The sequence below is a fragment of the Urocampus carinirostris genome, chromosome 6 (assembly GCF_059441175.1).
Source record: "Urocampus carinirostris isolate Australia breed hairy pipefish chromosome 6, RoL_Ucar_1.0, whole genome shotgun sequence".
Classification (NCBI taxonomy): domain Eukaryota; kingdom Metazoa; phylum Chordata; class Actinopteri; order Syngnathiformes; family Syngnathidae; genus Urocampus; species Urocampus carinirostris.
The window spans coordinates 35,865,065-35,882,686 of NC_142354.1; the positions used below are offsets into that span (position 1 = coordinate 35,865,065).

General features: G+C 39.0%; 2 protein-coding genes across 2 annotated transcripts; both read left to right on the forward strand.

Moving 5' to 3' along the window:
- The first annotated feature begins 1,743 nt into the window (after positions 1 to 1,743).
- rbp7b (retinol binding protein 7b, cellular) lies at positions 1,744 to 7,872 on the forward strand. The gene is made up of 4 exons (XM_088337242.1): positions 1,744 to 1,846; positions 1,961 to 2,139; positions 3,975 to 4,076; positions 7,104 to 7,872. The coding sequence occupies exons 1-4, from the start codon at positions 1,774 to 1,776 to the stop codon at positions 7,155 to 7,157; spliced, it is 408 nt and encodes a 135-aa protein (XP_088193368.1). The 5' UTR covers positions 1,744 to 1,773; the 3' UTR covers positions 7,158 to 7,872.
- A 1,628-nt stretch (positions 7,873 to 9,500) lies between these two features.
- On the forward strand, positions 9,501 to 15,164 carry cenps (centromere protein S). Its single transcript, XM_088338870.1, has 5 exons — positions 9,501 to 9,629; positions 9,706 to 9,829; positions 14,734 to 14,767; positions 14,846 to 14,912; positions 15,008 to 15,164. Exons 1-5 carry the CDS (start codon positions 9,600 to 9,602, stop codon positions 15,101 to 15,103), a joined length of 351 nt encoding a protein of 116 aa, XP_088194996.1. The 5' UTR covers positions 9,501 to 9,599; the 3' UTR covers positions 15,104 to 15,164.
- The last annotated feature ends 2,458 nt before the right edge of the window (positions 15,165 to 17,622 follow it).

Sequence of the window (17,622 nt, forward strand, 5' to 3'; positions counted from 1 at the left end):
CCTCTCGAGGGATATGACCTGGTAGACAGATGAGATGGATATTTCCATAGCCTCACCTGCCTCCCCTAACGGCACATCACTGATTTTTATTACCAATAATAACCACCACCACCACCACCACCCAACCAGTGTTCCCTCTAAGCTGCGCGCGTGCGCAATTGCGCACTGCTCGCACATTCTCTGCGCACAAGAAAATCTAGCCAGCGCACAAAAATGAGGGCTCAAAATTACTATTTAAGAAGCGACTTAAGTCAAAGTTACAATGCATGAAGGTAAAAATACACGGGTTCCCCTGACGTTGTGTCCTAAATGCGGTATTTTGAAGACGAGTCAGAGTAGAACTAAGTTGAGTAAAGTTAGTAGAGTTGGTCGAGAACCGGCTTCTTCGGCTCGGCTCCCTAAAAGGAACCGGCTCTTTCGGGTCCTAAACGGCTCTTCAGGTTGTTTTTGCTTCTTTAATCCCAACATGACCAAATATTATGTAAAACTATGCACAAAATGACTTAAAGGAAGGGGGGAATAGAACAAAAAAGAAAAAAAATACCAAAATGAAAAAGTAGTGAAAAGCTGAGAAAAAAAGAAACAAAAGGAAGAGAAAAAAGAAGGAAAAATTTAGAAAAAAGCCAGAAAAAATAAATAAAAAAGAAATGTAGGAAAAAAATGTAACAGAGAACAAAAAGAAAAAAGTAACAGCTCGGAAAAAATAAACACAATGAGATTTTTTTTAAAGGAATTTAAAAAAAAGTAGAAAAAAAAACACAGAAAAAAGAAGAAAAAGTTTGTGTTGCATTCAAATAATTTCCAATTATATCAAGTGAATCTTGTTGCCAACATTGTACTTCCACTAGAAAAATGTGATTAAGTACAGTTCTGTATCTTACAACCGACTAATTAAGCCCCCAAAAATGTTAGTAGTATGCGACAAAATATGTCAGGAAATAAAAAGAAATGGATATCTTGTGAAAGAATAGTAAGAACAAACGACGTTTGTAGGCCGTACAACCTTTGCAATAGTACATGAGTCAATTCATTCAAAAGAGAAAAATAATTTTGCATTGCCGGAAACTCAACAAAATGTAACTTGATGTCAAGTTTTGGACATGTTTGATAATGAATTATCTTGCCACACTTGGGATTATGGTGGCTCACTGTTGTTTCACGCGTTCCTCATCGACTTTGTGTGAACGCTCAGACCCGTGGAAAATTACAGGGAACATTGCACCCAACCCCATTCACTAGAAGCTGGACCTAAAACGAAAAAGAGGGTTTTTCACTTGTGCCATTGGGGTCACAACAAAAAACACATGTGAGATGCTAAATTTCAAAAAAGAAAAAAAAACAACAACAGTGTGTGGTTGCGGCACTGAAGCAAAGCTTGATGACGGACCATAAAACGTGAAACTTATATCCCTACTCCAACATAGAGCCGCTTAAGCCACTTAAGGGAAGGAAGGATTGTGTTTCCCATTGCCTCCCAAAGACGATACCCGTAGCTCAAGTTCATTTTTGCAAATTGTATTTTACAAGAATGTTTTTTTTTTCCACGAGGCTTTTGGGTGACCCTTAGCCATCCTTAAGGGCACACGGCAAAGATCAATTTGTCTGCAACAATACAGCCACACAGGAAAAGTTTGTGTTAGCTAATTTGTGCTAAGGGTCATCAGTCAATTCCACCCCTGGCCTAGATTGATACATTATAAAACATACAGTACAGAGCTGGACATGTTCAAATATTCACTCTATTCTGATTGTGAAGCCACAAGAACTTCTGAGATGGCGCTCAACTACTCCGGTACGTGGGACATGGTCAGCAACGAGAATTTCGAGGGATACATGGTTGCTCTTGGTAAGCATTTAAAATAGTGTTGCCGTTCGTTCCCTTTTGTTACATTTGGGGATTTCCCACCACCAACAAAATGTCAGCCAATGATTAAATATTTGATGTTGCTCCATTTTCTAGGGATCGATTTCGCAACCCGAAAAATAGCAGCCTTGCTGAAGCCGCAGAAAGTGATCAAGCAAAACGGTGATCACTTCCACATCAGGACACTCTCGACCTTCAGGAACTTTGAAATCGCGTTCAAGGTCGGTGAGGAGTACAGAGAGGAGACAAAGGGAATGGATAACCGCATATGCCAGGTGGGATACCCTGCACAATAGAATATATTTTATGCTTTTGAATCACAAATCCCAGACAAAACTAAATCAGTGATGTCAAACTCAGTTTGGCTCAAGGGCAGGATCCAGATTTTCTGTTCTGAGGCAGGCGGATCAGTATAATAATGTCAACGCCAAATTGTTAGTTTTGTTTTTCAGTATTACCTGCCCGACATATTATAATCACGGATGACAAGAGGTCTTTTCAAAACACAACACATTTGTTCACAAAGAATTTGGGAAAACGATGCTCTTGTTTAGCCTTGACAGGGTTAACTGTTTTTTTAACAGTTGAGTAAATGCAGTTTTACACCTGAGCAGTGTTCCCTCTACGCTGAGTGCGTGCGCAATTGCGCACTGCTCGCACATTCTCAGCACACAAGAAAATCTAGCCAGCGCACAAAAATGAGGGCTCAAAATTACTAATTAAGAAGCGCCTGAAGTCAAAGTTACAGTGCATGAAGGTAAAAATACACGGGTTCCCCTGACGTTGTGTCCTAAATGCGGTATTTTGAAGTCGAGTCGAAGGAGAACGAAGTTGAGTAAAGTTAGTAGAGTTTGTCGGGGAACCGGCTTCTTCGGCTCGGCTCACTAAAAGGAACCGGCTCTTTCGGGTCCTAAACGGCTCTTCTGGTTGTTTTTGCTTCTTTAATCCCAACATGACCAAATATTATGTAAAATTATGCACACAATGACTTAAAGGAAGGGGGGAATAGAACAAAAAAGAAAACAAAAACAAAATGAAAAAGTAGTGAAAGCTAAGAAAAAAAGAAACAAAAGGAAGAGAAAAAAGGAAAAATTTAGAAAAAAGCCAGAAAAAAAGAAAAGAAAAATGTAGGAAAAAAGTAAATAGAGAACAAAAAGAAAAAAAGTAACAACTCGGAAAAAATAAACACAATGAGATTTTTGAAAGGAATTTTTTTTAAAAAGTAGAAAAAAAACACAGAAAAAAGAAGAAAAAGTTTGTGTTGCATTCAAATAATTTCCAATTATATCATGGGAATCTTGTTGCCAACATTGTACTTCCACTACAAAATGTGATTAAGTACAGTTCTGTATCTTACAACCGACTAAATAAGCCCCCAAAAATGTTAGTATTATGCGACAAAATATATCGGGAAATAAAAAGAAATGGATATCTTGTGAAAGAATTGTAAGAACAAACGATGTTTGTAGGCCGTACAACCTTTGAAATAGTACATGAGTCAATTCATTCAAAAGAGAAAAATAATTTTGCATTGCCGGAAACTCAGCAAAATGTAACTTGATGTCAAGTTTTGGACATGTTTGATAATTAATTATCTTGCCACACTTGGGATTATGGTTGCTCACTGTTGTTTCAAGCGCTGCACACCGACTTTGTGTGAACGCTCAGACCCGTGGACAATTAGAGGGAACATTGCACCTGAGCCAATTCACCACGCTATACAAACTCAACACTGCCTTTAGCAGCCAGAGAGAGTGCTTGCTTTGCATTTGTTTAATCATAACTTGACATAACTTATCTAGAGACTCGTCTCTTTTTTTACCTCCTGAAATTTATAGCGATGTTTGGCATTCCTGCGGGAAAAAAAATAATTAAGTAGGTTTTCCATTTGGTGTGTTGGCACACCCAAGCACCATTTGATAATTCGCTACACTATTAAATCAACTTCACAAAAAAGGTTTTTTACCTTCCAAATTCGTGACATCCGCATTACACAGATTTTATCCTTGATTTCACAAACCAGAAGGATTAACAATACGACTATTATGTCTGGGGTACTGATGTTACGCAATTTTAATTGGTTACCCTCCACTCCCACTCTTTTTTTCAGAGTGTAGTCAACTGGGAAAATGACAAACTTGTGTGTGTTCAGCGCGGAGAAAAACGAAACAGAGGCTGGACTCACTGGATTCAGGAAAATGAACTTCATTTGGTATGAATTCATAATCAACTTTTGAACTGTTACGGTACTGAACACCAATTAATACGGATATTAGAAACTATGAGAATGGAAAATTGTATTTTTTTGGTGGTGTACATTTTAAGTAAAGATGCAATCTCAGGACATACAGTATCGCCCAAATGTATCCATAGAACTATTTTGCTGCTCGGGATCATGTTCCTGATTACCGTAAATTCCGGACTATAGAGCACACCTGATTATAAGCCGCACCCACCACATTTTAAGAGGAAAACCGAGTTTATACTTACACGAGCCGCACTTGTATATAAGCCGCATGCGCCCACATTGAAAAATGTAACACTAACACAAAATTAACCCAAACCCGACATTAAGTCCCGCGATTGAAACTAAATGTCCTTCATTAAAGTACACAGTACAAAAATCACAGCCGGTAAAATGATACCAGTACTTAAGGTTTGATGCAGACCTGCAGAGTCCGGGTCCCGTTTAAAGTAATCCAAGGAAAAAAGTGTATATTTCCAAAGGTAAGGGTGGGAAAAATATATATCCACTATTATCCGCCGCGTCCACAAACAGGTCTCACCTTTACCCCACTTCCCGTCACCCTGCGTTTGTTTTTCATTCGCCCGTGCCAAACGTATCAGAATAAGTGTCTAAAATAAATACGAATAAATACATTACAAAAATATACAGTTGCAAATACATATTATACATGTTTACACATATTTACAAAGAAAGACGGTACACCGAGAGAGTTTTCAAAGCTTTAATAATAATAATATAACTTTCATCCCAAACGGTGCCTGTGACCGGGCAGTTAATAGTAGCAACACGCTCGCAACACAGTAAACGGGTCTGTTAAAAAAACATACCGTACTAGTAAAAATCACGGTAAACCGTCCTCATCTTCCTCCTTAAAACTGAAGCCATCAAAGTCGTCTTCCTCAGTGTCGGAAAGAAACAGTGTCATACAGACGTCGTCCCACGCTCCCGCAGCCACACTCGCGCTGTCACTGTCGCTGGTGTGCCCTCCTCTCTGTCACGGCTTTTCGGAACCCGTTGGTGATGGTGGATTTTTTTATGCTGCTGTCAGGATCCACGCTGTCAGGATCCACTGGCAGACTTGCGAAAAAGTTGCCTTTCGCATGCGGCCAGTTTTAGTGAAGTTGCAGTCTTCCTCGGCGCATATATTCCACCGGTCTAAATCTTACCTTTTGTACTCGAGTGTCATTGGCGGCCGTTAGAAAAAAATTACATAAATTGGCCGCATCACTGAATAAGCCGCAAGGTTGAAAGTTTGGGGGAAAAGTAGCGGCTTATAGTCCGGAATTTACAGTACTCAAGTTTTGCTGTAACATTCTTTGATCAACATTGGTAAGAAAATAAGTTTAAAATTATGCTAATTCTTTGAGTTTATTATGAGTCTCTGAGTATTGATACGAGTCTTTTAAAGGTATCGGTACTCGCGATGGTAGCCAATACTGGTATCTGCTTCCTCCTCGCTTAACAATCACAAACCTGAAATTAGAGGAATGGTAAATTGCCAATGAATTATTACAATGTTTAGGAGGAAAAATGTTGGAATTTAAAGGGGCATTGTGTATTATTTGACCACTGGATGTCGCTGTATTGTACAGTGCAACCAAAATCGAATGCTACATAGATACGGAGACTCAAAGTGACCAAACCGCACCCCATCCCGGGCCCTCAGCTCTTCCTACTCCCTCCATCTCTCCGTACCCAATTTCCACCTCAGCTCCAGAGCTTTCAGCCGCTCTGCCCCCTAGCTCTGGAACTTGTAACCTCCTGAACTCCGAGATTCCGCCACCCATCCCTTTTTCAAATTCCGACTCAAAACCCTCTTCAGACTTGCTTATCCATAACAAACTGCCTCACATGCCCTCCTCTCCTTTTTTTAAACTAGAGTATACTTTGCTTTTATTTTGTATTTATTGCTTGTTTGCTTTATTGTAGTTTTATTGTTGTTTTATATTCTATGTACGACTTTGGGTGTCCTGAAAGGCGCTTGGAATCAAATGTATCATTATTATTATTATCATTATTATTATTTTTAAGGCGGCACAGTTTTTGTTTTTGGGTACCAGGAGAGATAGTGTCCAATTATGTCAGCTCCCTCTAAAAAAGGCTTTTGTTATGTAAAATACAAATTTCAAAACCTACAAGTATTTATAAAAAAAAGGCATGTTTATATGACAGTTTGTGTATCTTTGCCCAAATCAAATCAAAATTGTACTTTTTTTTACCATGAAGAGCTGCTAAATAATACAAAATTTCCATTTACATCTATTTCTTTAGAATGTCAATCATTTTTCCAACTGAAGAACATTTACTCGTACTAACGGTATCGCTATGTGATATCTGTATTAGTGACTACTCAAGAAATAATGCGCTATCGAACATCCTTTGTGTTTATTTTGCTCATTCTGTGAATCTCCGAAAATGCTCACGCACAAAAAAATCCTTTTGAATTTTACTACTTTCAGGGCCCACAATTGACAAGAACAGAAACGTTAATCACTAGGGCATGACCAGGGTTGGGTAGGGTTACTTTAACTGGATTACTTTCAATTACTTTTGGATTACTCCAATACCAAATATGCTAATAAAAGACAAAAGAAACTAAATATGAATACAATTATGACTCACAACACGTGGTAAGCTTTCTCTCCTGGCTTTGATCTCTTTGATCTCCGGCAAAACTAACATAAAATGCGACAGAAACAAAATGAAAATAAATCCAAACAGCTTGCCAACATCATTTTTGCCGTTCCATGTATTCCGTTACTCCCCAAGCCTGCACAAAATTTAGTAATTTTAATTCATATTTAGTTTCTTTTGTCTTTTATTAGCATATTTGGTATTGGAGTAATCCAAAAGTAATTGAAAGTAATAAAGTTAAAGTGACCCTACCCAACCCTGGGCGTGACAACAGTCCTTTGCACTGGCATCTATTGACATTTTATGAAGTATATATTAAAATGGGCAGCATATGACGTGGATTATTTCTTTTTTCAGGAACTAACCTGCGAGGACCAAGTCTGCAAGCAAGTTTACAAGAAGACGCTCTAAATCAGGGGTGTCCAAACTACAAATTCTGAAAATACAGTTGAATATGGCCCGCACATGACGCTTGAGCTCAACTGTTGCACTTCTCAGTTTTAACACTAGATGGAGCCAGTAACAGAAAAGGTGCTTCTCCACCCATGCATTTGGGATCCCCTGAACTGGAAGAGATTGGAATTGTGTTCTTTGCTTATTTAATGAACCTTCTTGTCATTCATTTGAACTGTCATTGAAATTCAAAGTGTATTACTCTGTAACTTATTCTGACACAAAATAGATTGATTGTTAATTCTAAACCCTATCAGTGCAGATAAACGTAAATTTTGCTACAAAAATAGGTTAACAATGAAATTGTAGTAGATGACCGGCTATCAAACTGAAAAATAAATAAAACATCCATCCATTATCTGCACTGCTTATCTTAAGTAAGGTCGCGAGGGTGCTGGGGCCCATCCCAGCTGTCTTTGGGCAGTGGGCAGGGGACACCCTCAACTGGTTGCCAGCCAGTTGCAGGGCACACAGGGACAGACCGGTCACTCGCTCATTCACACCTAGGGACAATTTGGACCGGCCAATTGACCTGACATGCATGGTTTTGGAATGTGGGAGGAAGCCGAAGTGCCTGGAGGAAACCCACGCAACCCACGGGGAGAACATGCAAACTCCGCACAGGAAGGTTCGATCTCATGACCTCAGAACTGGGCCGCCCACGCGCTAACCACTGCCCTGCTGCCCGATATTAAACATATTTAACAAAATAAATATTACCACTTCTCAAACCTAGAACAAGTCCAGTAGCTTTTCTTTCCTCTGTCTAACAGCATAGGAGCTAGACTCAGGTATTACTGAGGTTTGTATTCGAGACTGTACCGCTATATACGAAAAATGTACATTTTTTTCTCCTCCTGGCCCTTTCAAAAAATGTTTAAGCCAATGCGGCCCGGGACTCCAAAAGTTTGCTCACCACTGCTCTAAATGAAACCGTTTGATATTATGTGTGTGTATTATTATCTTTTAATAATATCTTGAAAATAAAATATAGTACAGCATTCAGTACATCAGTGTCTTTCAACCAGTGTAATGAGGCACGCCCACACTAGTCATTTGTGGGACTTTGTCTAGAGTGCCACAAGAAGTTGCCCGATTGGATCTTTGCTAAAAAAAGCATTTAATTACCTTTCTTCCAGTGATCAGTCAAGTGACTGTAACATCCATCTATATCAGTAGCTGGCATCAGATTACTACTTTGTTTTTTGTTTTGATATACTAATTATCTGCTAATGACGTAGTAGTAGTACAGGGTTGGGTAGGGTTACTTTAACTGGATTACTTTCAGTTACTTTTGGATTACTCCAATACCAAATATGCTAATAAAAGACAAAAGAAACTAAATATAAATAAAATTATGACTCACAACACGTGGTAAGCTTTCTCTCCTGGCTTTGATCTCTTTGATCTCCGGCAAAACGAACATAAAATGCGACAGAAACAAAATGAAAATAGATCCAAACAGCTTGCCAACATCATTTTTGCCGTTCCATGTATTCCGTTACTCCCCAAGCCTGCACAAAATTTAGTAATTTTATGGTAGAGTGCATAACAGTTTCAATACGAGCGATTTGAGTAGAAAAAGGCCACTTTTACCTCGTTTTATCTCACTTTTATATCACTTTTCGGGAATGTAATGGTGAACATATAACCAAAACCACTTTGTCTTGCATTTGTTGGGAATGTAATACAATTTAAACTATTCTGTCTTTGTATTTGTTGTGAATGTAATCGAACGGTAATGCACACCGAATATAAATCACTTCGTTTTCAGAACTGTTATGGAAAAGCGCTATATAAATGCAGATCATTTCATTTCACTCTACCATAAAGCTTATTATGCTAAACTAAGCTTTGTGGCAGAGTGCATAACAGTTTCAACACGAGCAATTTGAGTAGAAAAAGGCAAAATAAACATTTTACCTGCTCATAAGTGATTTATATACGGTGTGCATTACCGTTCGATTACATTCACAACAAATACAAAGAAGGAATTGTTTAAGTTGTATTACATTCCCAAAAAAAATGCAAGACGAAGTGGTTTTGGTTATATGTTCGCCATTACATTCCCGAAAAGTGACATAAAAGTGAGATAAAACGAGGTAAAAATGGTTATAGTAGCTAGGGGATGCAAATCTCGGCATAACACTTACCATGTTATAGTTATATGAAGTACAAACTCCTACCACATAGCGGTGCTGTCGAAAATACTGAACTGTAGAACTTCACGGTGTCGTTGCCTGTGCCTCTTGAAATTTTGCCGGGAAGTTCATTTGACGATAACAAAAAAATCTACTTTGTTATTTTGTTTCTTTTTGTCACCATTCGAATTTCATCGTTCGAAATGAGAACCGCATCAAGCTGTATTTTACGCAAAAGATAAAGCGTTTTTAGAACAAAATGACTGCTAGCAAGGACGACGCGCGTTTGGTAGGTAAACGCCTAAAATCAATGAAACTCCCATTTTCTGTTTTAAAATGTGAATAAAAGTCACTTTGTGTCGCAGCGACTAAAGGCTGCCGTCCATTACACAACCGGTCTGATGTGTCAGAAAATAGGAGAGGATCTCGGCAGAGAGTTTAGTCGACAAGTGGTGGCGGCTATTACAGAAACCACCTACAGACAATGTGGTGGGTACCGACAAGTTGCTTTATTTTGTTTCAGGAGTTTTATGATACAGTGGGACCTCGCTACATCGCGGTTCCACGTTCGCGGGTTCAGAGCTTCGCGGGTCTAAAAAAATAATAAAACAAAATATTTCAAAAAAAAAAATTATATATAGATATATTTTTTTTAAGCATTTTTGAAGGGGCGTCGCTACTTCGCAGATTTTCACTTTTCGCGGGTGGTTTTGGTCCCCAATAACCGTGTCTAAAAAGTAATAATAATAAAATAAAATAATTTGAAAAAACTATATACGTATATATTTTATTTTTTATGCATTTTTGAAGGGGCGTCGCTACTTTGCGGATTTTCACTTTTTGCGGGTGGCTTTGGTCTCCATTAACCGGGTCTAAAAAATAATAATAATAAAATAAAATAATACCAAAAAAAAATTGCCCTGCAATTGGCTGGCAATGAGTTCAGGGTGTCCCCTGCCCACTGCCCGATGATTGCTGGGATAGGCTCCAGCACCCCCGCGACCCTACTGAGGATAAGGAGTGCAGCTAATGAGATGAGAAAAAAATAAGATAATTAAAAAGCTCTATGTAGGAAAGGCCAAAGCCGACTTTACTTCCTCAGAAGGCTGGCCTCCTTCAAAATCTGCATAAAGCTCCTGAAAATATTCTATGAGACAGTTGTGGCAAGCGCCCTCTTATATGCGGCAGCGTGTAGGGGAGGCAGCGTCAAGAAGAAGGATGCCTCTCGTCTCAATAAACTGGCGAGGAAAGCGTGCTCTGTTGTGGGCACAGAGCTGGACAGCCTGACAACAGTAGCTGAGAGACCGGCACTGGAAAAGCTGCGGTCAATCATGGACAATCCATCGCATCCACTACACAACATTATCTCCAGACAGAAGAGCAGTTTCAGCGACAGACTGCTGTCACTGTCTTGTACTGCGGACAGACTGAAGAGATCTTTTCTTCCTCATGCCATGAGGCTCTTTAACTCTACCCGGCAGAGTAAAAGCCCACATTAAACCACACCCCCTACATTGCATATTAACACATTTTATTGCAATATGTATTCTGTGTAGCACTATTTAGTTATTCTATATAACACGCTACAGTGGGCATTTGCACGTCACACTGGGTATTTGTATATTGTATTCCTTTTCTTTATTATTGTATTGTTCTCAGCGAAGGGATGCTGCTGGAAATGTGAATTTCCCTGCAGGGATGAATAAAGTATCTATATATATATTTTTTTTTTTAAGTATTTTTGAAGGGGCGTCGCTACTTCACGGATTTTCACTTTTCGCGGGTGGTTTTGGTCCCAATTAACCGCGATAACCGAGGGATTACTGTATTTGAAAACGTGGTCAGTTCTTCTAATACTGTATCGATAGAAACATGTTCCTTTATCTGTATAGTACTTGGCAATACATTTCCACATGGGGCAGGTTAACTACTATTTTGAATGTTATTGTTGAAAACATTCCTTTCCCCCTTCACATTAATTTACGATAAATGGCCTTACCTAATTAACGTCCTATTATTTTAAAACTTGACTAATTTTTAAAAAAGGACCGCGTATATTACTTAGTGCACAGTGGTAAAAACGTTATTTGTTAAAAAAAAAAACAACAGCAAAAAAACGATATTGATGTATCATGTAAACGTGTATTTGAAAAAATAGATATATACTTTATTCATCCTGGCAGGGAAATTCACATTTCCAGCAGCATCCCTGCGCTGAAGAACAAAACAATAATAAAGCAAAAAGAATACAATACACAAATACCCAATGCGACGTGTTAATACCTAATGTAGCGTGTTATATAGGGTATCTAGATAGTGCTACACAGAATACACACTGCAATAAAAATACGGTAATATGCAATGTGGGGTGTGTGGTTTAATGTGGGCCTTTACTCTGCCTGATGGAGTTAAAGAGCCTCATGGCATGAGGAAGAAAATATCTCAGTCTGTCCGTGGTACAAGACTGTGACAGCAGTCTGTCGCTGAAGCTGCTCTTCTGTCTGGAGATAATGCTGTGTAGTGGATGTGATGAATTGTCCATTATTGACCGCAGCTTTTCCAGTGCCCGTCTCTCAGCTACTGTTGTCAGGCTTTCCAGCTCTCTGCCCACAACAGAGCTTGCTTTCCTCACCAGTTTATTAAGACGAGAGGCATCCTTCTTGTTGACGCTGCCTCCCCAACATGCTGCCGCATAGAAGAGGGCGCTTGCCACAAAATTGTTATAGAATATTTTCAGGAGCTTTTTGCAAATGTTAAAAAAAGGAGTTGATTCCTCGAACAAATGCATTTTTGTGCGTTAAAACCCATATCCATTGGATAGAAAGTAATCCAAAGTGTAGTTGTTAAACGAGACACAAACACTGAAGATATAAGCAACAACAAAACAATAAATCACAAAAATAGCGAAAATAACACTGGAGCTGCTGGAGTGGCTGCCATTCGCCACGGCGCCATACATAACATAAATCTCCTAGGTCAAGTAATTTGCATTTATTTTACATAACATGAGCCTCACTTAGAGGGAGATGACATAGTTACCGGGTACCCCCCGAAAAAATCTTGCGAAAGGCTGAGCAAAATCAAGAATAATTGTACTGTTTGGTCACTTTGATTCCCCGTAGTTTGTATTTTCCCTTGTGCTTTGTAGCACTCCTTTGCAGTTTCACTACACCAGTGGTCTCCAACGTGGACAGTTGAGGTGCACGCTGACCTGTTCTGAAAAAAATTAACCAGTGATGGGTCGTTGTGATTTCATTCGTTTTTTTTTTTGTTTTGTTTTTATCGGTTGATTGTGCCTATTTAACTCTACTTTGGTCTTCCTTTTCAATTGATTTTTTTATGTTATATTGTACTTAAAGTATTTCATATTTTATTTTTACTGTTTGTTAATGCAAGACCCATTGCATCATCCTGGAAGAGGGGATTACATCATGTGCAGTCCCTTCTCAAGGTTTTTTCGTTTTCCTCATGTTGGTTTTTTGAGTTTCTCCTTGCCCTAATGTAGGTTTTACATCAGGGGTAATTAAAAAATAGTCTAGTTTGCAATAACATGCGGTCTGTAAAGCCCTTTGACACTCCTTGTGATTAAGGGCTATTACAAATAAACATGACATGACTTTCAATAATTAACCTGTTAATTACACTCCTTATTTTATAAGTGCATATAGAGGTTCTGTGTGCCCTTTGCGCTAATTAGTAAAAAGTAGCTCTCACCTTAAAAAGGGCTGGTGTCGCCTACACTACACAATAAAGCGACATCTAGTGGTCAAATAAGAATCCCTTTAATTATAAGATGAAACTGTTGCTTAAACAAAAGAAGCAATGGTCCAGTTGCCCTGAATAAACCTTTTGTTAAAATATATTTAGATGCAATCTCAGAATGATTTTAGCCAGTAAACCACCACCACTTTATGATAAATGTCATATGACAGTTAGTGCTATGAGGATAAAACAAAAATGTGACCTTATTCCCAATATTACAAACAAGATGACTCTTTTCAGCACTTTTTATTGACACATTTTTGAGTCTGACACTAAACTATTGTTTATATAAGTATGTTTAAGGCTGTATTGTTTTGAAATTGAAAAATAAATAAAATGGTATGCTCTATAATGTTACAAAACAGGCTAAATGATAAAGCAGTACTGAAAAACAAAGCTAAACATTTGGCGTTCACATTCTATGGTCTGTGAAGCCCTTTGAGACTCATTGTGATTAAGGGCATCACAAATTAACATGACTATAAAGATAAAGTTTAACTTACTCTTGAAAGTTAGGCAACTTCCGCCTCCGGGGTAAAAAGTGGACGAAAAAAAGCGATCCAACCATTTTCTCAACCGCATCTATCTTCCTTATTCCACTTTCATTTCAAAAGAAACGGCTCGCCTCTTCTTTAAGCTTTACACCAACCATATCGAATGGATGCACAAGACATTAAACAATAAAAACGTCAACGTTCTTAGCTAGACAGCTAGAGATACAGTGCAGTGTGTATGCACACAAACAAGTAGAAGCCGGATTTCTAGGTGACCTCACAGCGCCATGCGGCGGAAAGAAGCACTACAGCACTGTCCTCTACTCGGAAAAGGGTGCACACAATACAAAATCCAACAGCATTGTTTGGATATTTTTCAACATCCGGAAAAAAAAGTTTGAATCTACCGTTTTGCATAAGTCGAATGTTCATAAGTAAGGGAGCGTCTGTATACTTTATAGCATATGGCGTACAGAAATTTTGTTTAAAACATTACATGAGTTTGTACATTAAGCGTTGTGTCCATAAGGTTTGCGCGGATACAAATAATGCAAGGATTTGAAACAAAACCATTTTAATTCAAAGGTAACGCTGCACTGAACTTGAGTATTTAATTCTAATATGTCACTAGCGGCAGCAAGGCAGCGCAGTGGTTAGCCCATGTGTGGCACAATTCTGAGGTAACAAGATCTAACCTTCCTGTGTGGAGTTTGCATGTTCTCCCCGTGCTTGCGTGGGTTTCCTCCGGGTACTCCGGTTTCCTCCCACATTCCAAAAACATGAATGTCAGGTTAATTGGCCGGTCTGGATTGTCCCTAGGTGTGCATGAGCGAGCAAATTGTCTGTCCCTGTGTTCCCTGCGACTGGCTGGCAACCAGTTCAGGGTGTCCCCTGCCCACTGCCCGAAGATAGCTAGGATGGGCTCCAGCACCCCTGCGACCCTACTGAGGATAAGCGGTGCAGATAATGGAATGATGTCAGTAGCATTTTTTCATGATAAAAATTGTAACTGTCAAACTGAAGAGATACTGGGTGAGCTTAATGCTGTTTCGAATTGCTTGTGCACAGCTCTTGCTCACACAATAAAATATCTATGGTTGTTTGAATTGAAAAGTGTTTTGGCTTGTTTTCTTTCAGAAATATTTGCTCAAGATTTAGAAGCATTTGCAAAGTAAGCCTTTTTTTATCATTTAAGGGAGCTATAGCTTCATTGGTTATCGTCAATAACATCTGCACTCCCTGATGACAGGCATGCCAAAAGATGCACCGTCTCAGCAGAGGATGTAAAACTTCTGGCCCGTCGAAGCACAGCATTGGTGGGTTGTCCTGGTCGGATATTTTTAACCGCTCGACACAACGCTGAGGACAAAACCATCCGACACACAGAATTTCTTCTTTCCCTTTATTTCAGTCAGTGCACATACAAAGGATGAGCGAAGAAGTGGAAAAAGAGCAGAAGGCTTTGAAAAAGAAGAAGAGCAAAGACACCCACGAAAGCAGAGAATAAGACACAAGCAGGTCCTTACTCCCTACTCATGTCTCGCATGCTAATAAATATGTCAAACAATCATTGAAGTCATGTTGAGGTTGGTGGGGACATGGTAAATTTGCACTGCAAAGCCTAACTGACATTTCCGGATTTAGATTTTAGAATTGCACAATAGGTATGGATAAAATAATTGTTCTTTGTCTGTTAAAGCATCCGTACACAATTAAATATGGTATACTGAAATCAGAAAGAAAACTACCGTAAATTAGGGACTAGTCAGTACCTTTTTACATTTTAAACACTGCAGCTTACAATACGATTCAGCTTCCCCACACTTGTTATTCACATTCATTTTTTAGTTCATTGATGAACAAGAATAGTGAAAGATAAATTGGTCAGTTATACCAGTGTTTTTCAACTAGTGTGACATGAGACCTTATCTAGTGTGCCGCTGGAATTTGCCCAATTGTATCCGTCCAAAAAAATCAGGCCATTATTCAGTATTTTTGAACTCTTCAGACAAGGAACTATAATAGTCATCCATACCAGTAGGTGGCAGTAGATTTTTATATACTTTTTATGTACTAATTATCTACTCTTGAGGTAGCACAGTACATTTAATAACTTAATTTGTTTAATAAAGCGGTTTAAGATTGTACTGTAAAAAATAAAAACAAAGCACATTCTTTTTTATTTTAAGTGTTATTTTCTTCTTTTTATATACGAATTATCTGCTTATGAGGTAGTAAAGTGAAATATTTGACAACTTCGTTTTCAAACACTTTCGACGGACAGTGTGCCATGGAACTTTTTTTTTTAAGTACCTTGGTTCAAAAAAGGTTGAAAAACGATGAACATTTTTATCCATGTTGTATATTTGGACTGGTGTAAAATGACAGCTCTGTTGGATATTAAAAAAAAATGGTGCGAGTCATTAATCTTGGTGTGGCACACTGATTTACAAGGAAATGTGAAAGTGGCACTCCGCATCGAAAAGGTAGCTGACCCCTGCTATAGAGTAAGATTGCGATCTTGGCAGAATCCGAATCAGTCCGCAAACAAGTGTTCTCACCACAATGTGTTACTTTTGTTTAATAGACATTTCCCCTTTTTTTCTTTTTTTTAAATATAAATGCTGAAGGTTTTTATTGCCATTTAAGCTGCATGCTTAAAGTAAAATTTCTTCCATAGAATTGCGTTTGTGGCTTTTTATCAGCTGCATTCTGTAGTCCAGAATTTATGGTAGACCTGGGCTCAAGTGGTAGGTCAATAAATCCATTATTGTAATCTGTGCCACTGGAAATACTTTACAATGGCTATGCTTCTGCCTGGAATTTGAGACATGTAAACAAGCAGTGCAAATCTGTCATGCTGACACATTCTGCTGAACTGGGCCCAATCTAGTAGCCATGCTCATGACTTAAGCTTTCTGCAAAAGCGAAACATCAGTAATTCCACAGTCATCCATTCACCAAGATATGCACACACACAAAGACCTTTAATCTAAACACATAGTCGCATTAAAATCTCCTGAGACACACAAAGAGAGGGAAAAAGCAGCATCTCTCTCGCTCTCAGTTAAAGTGAACAAAAAGACTGGTACTACCCCGTGTCTGAGAAGGCCACACACTCAAAGTGTTGGAACTTCAGTCTTCGTCCTTCAGTTGGGGGTTCAAACGGAAACCTCGACCAGCCGAGCCCAAGGTCCCTAGATGTGTGAATTGAGTTAGTTTATTTAATCCCACACAAGTAACATCAACTAATTCTATATAAATGAACTTTATTAAACAGCTCCCTTCATTTGACACGTTTTCCAAACACCACAAGCACCAATAGCTTATATGAAAAGGGAGAAACAATAGGACACCACTGCACGTTCTCGCATCACACGGTTCCTCAGCAGGGTTTCATCAATCTGCGTCATCCACATCAAATACACACGCACAGATCAATCCAGGTACAAAGAACTGCACGCATCATACAGCATTCAAGTCAGATTATAGAAACATTACAGAGTACAACACTTCACTACATTTCATGTCAAAGCATTTAAGGAAAGGTGTAAAATCTTGCAAAGATTTAAAGACAAGAAACATTTTGACATACTAATCAGAAGGTTGTCCATGTTTAAAGGTGGGAGTCGGCCGTAGCATTTTGCTCCTTCCATTCACACATTCATAGAAAATCAGTCACATTTTCGGGGGGGCTCGATCATCGTTCAAGCAGTCTTCAGTCCGCTCATTCACCAACCGCGCCACTCTCCGCCACAAGCCACCCGCACTCAGGCTCTCCCCGCATTCCAAAAATGTCACTTGCGCAGTTCTCTCCAATCATAAGTTGATTTAGGAAAAAAGTGAAAACACACCCACCGTCTCGTGAGCACATGCGGAGTGAAGCCGTTGTTTGATGGCATAGCATTTACACAGGCGGGAGAGTGATAGCGCTTTATCGCCCCCGCGGCAATGCTGCCGTATCGGAGCTTCCTCACAGGAAAACGGAAGAGAGGTCAACTGCAGAAGAGATTTTGTTCAATAAAG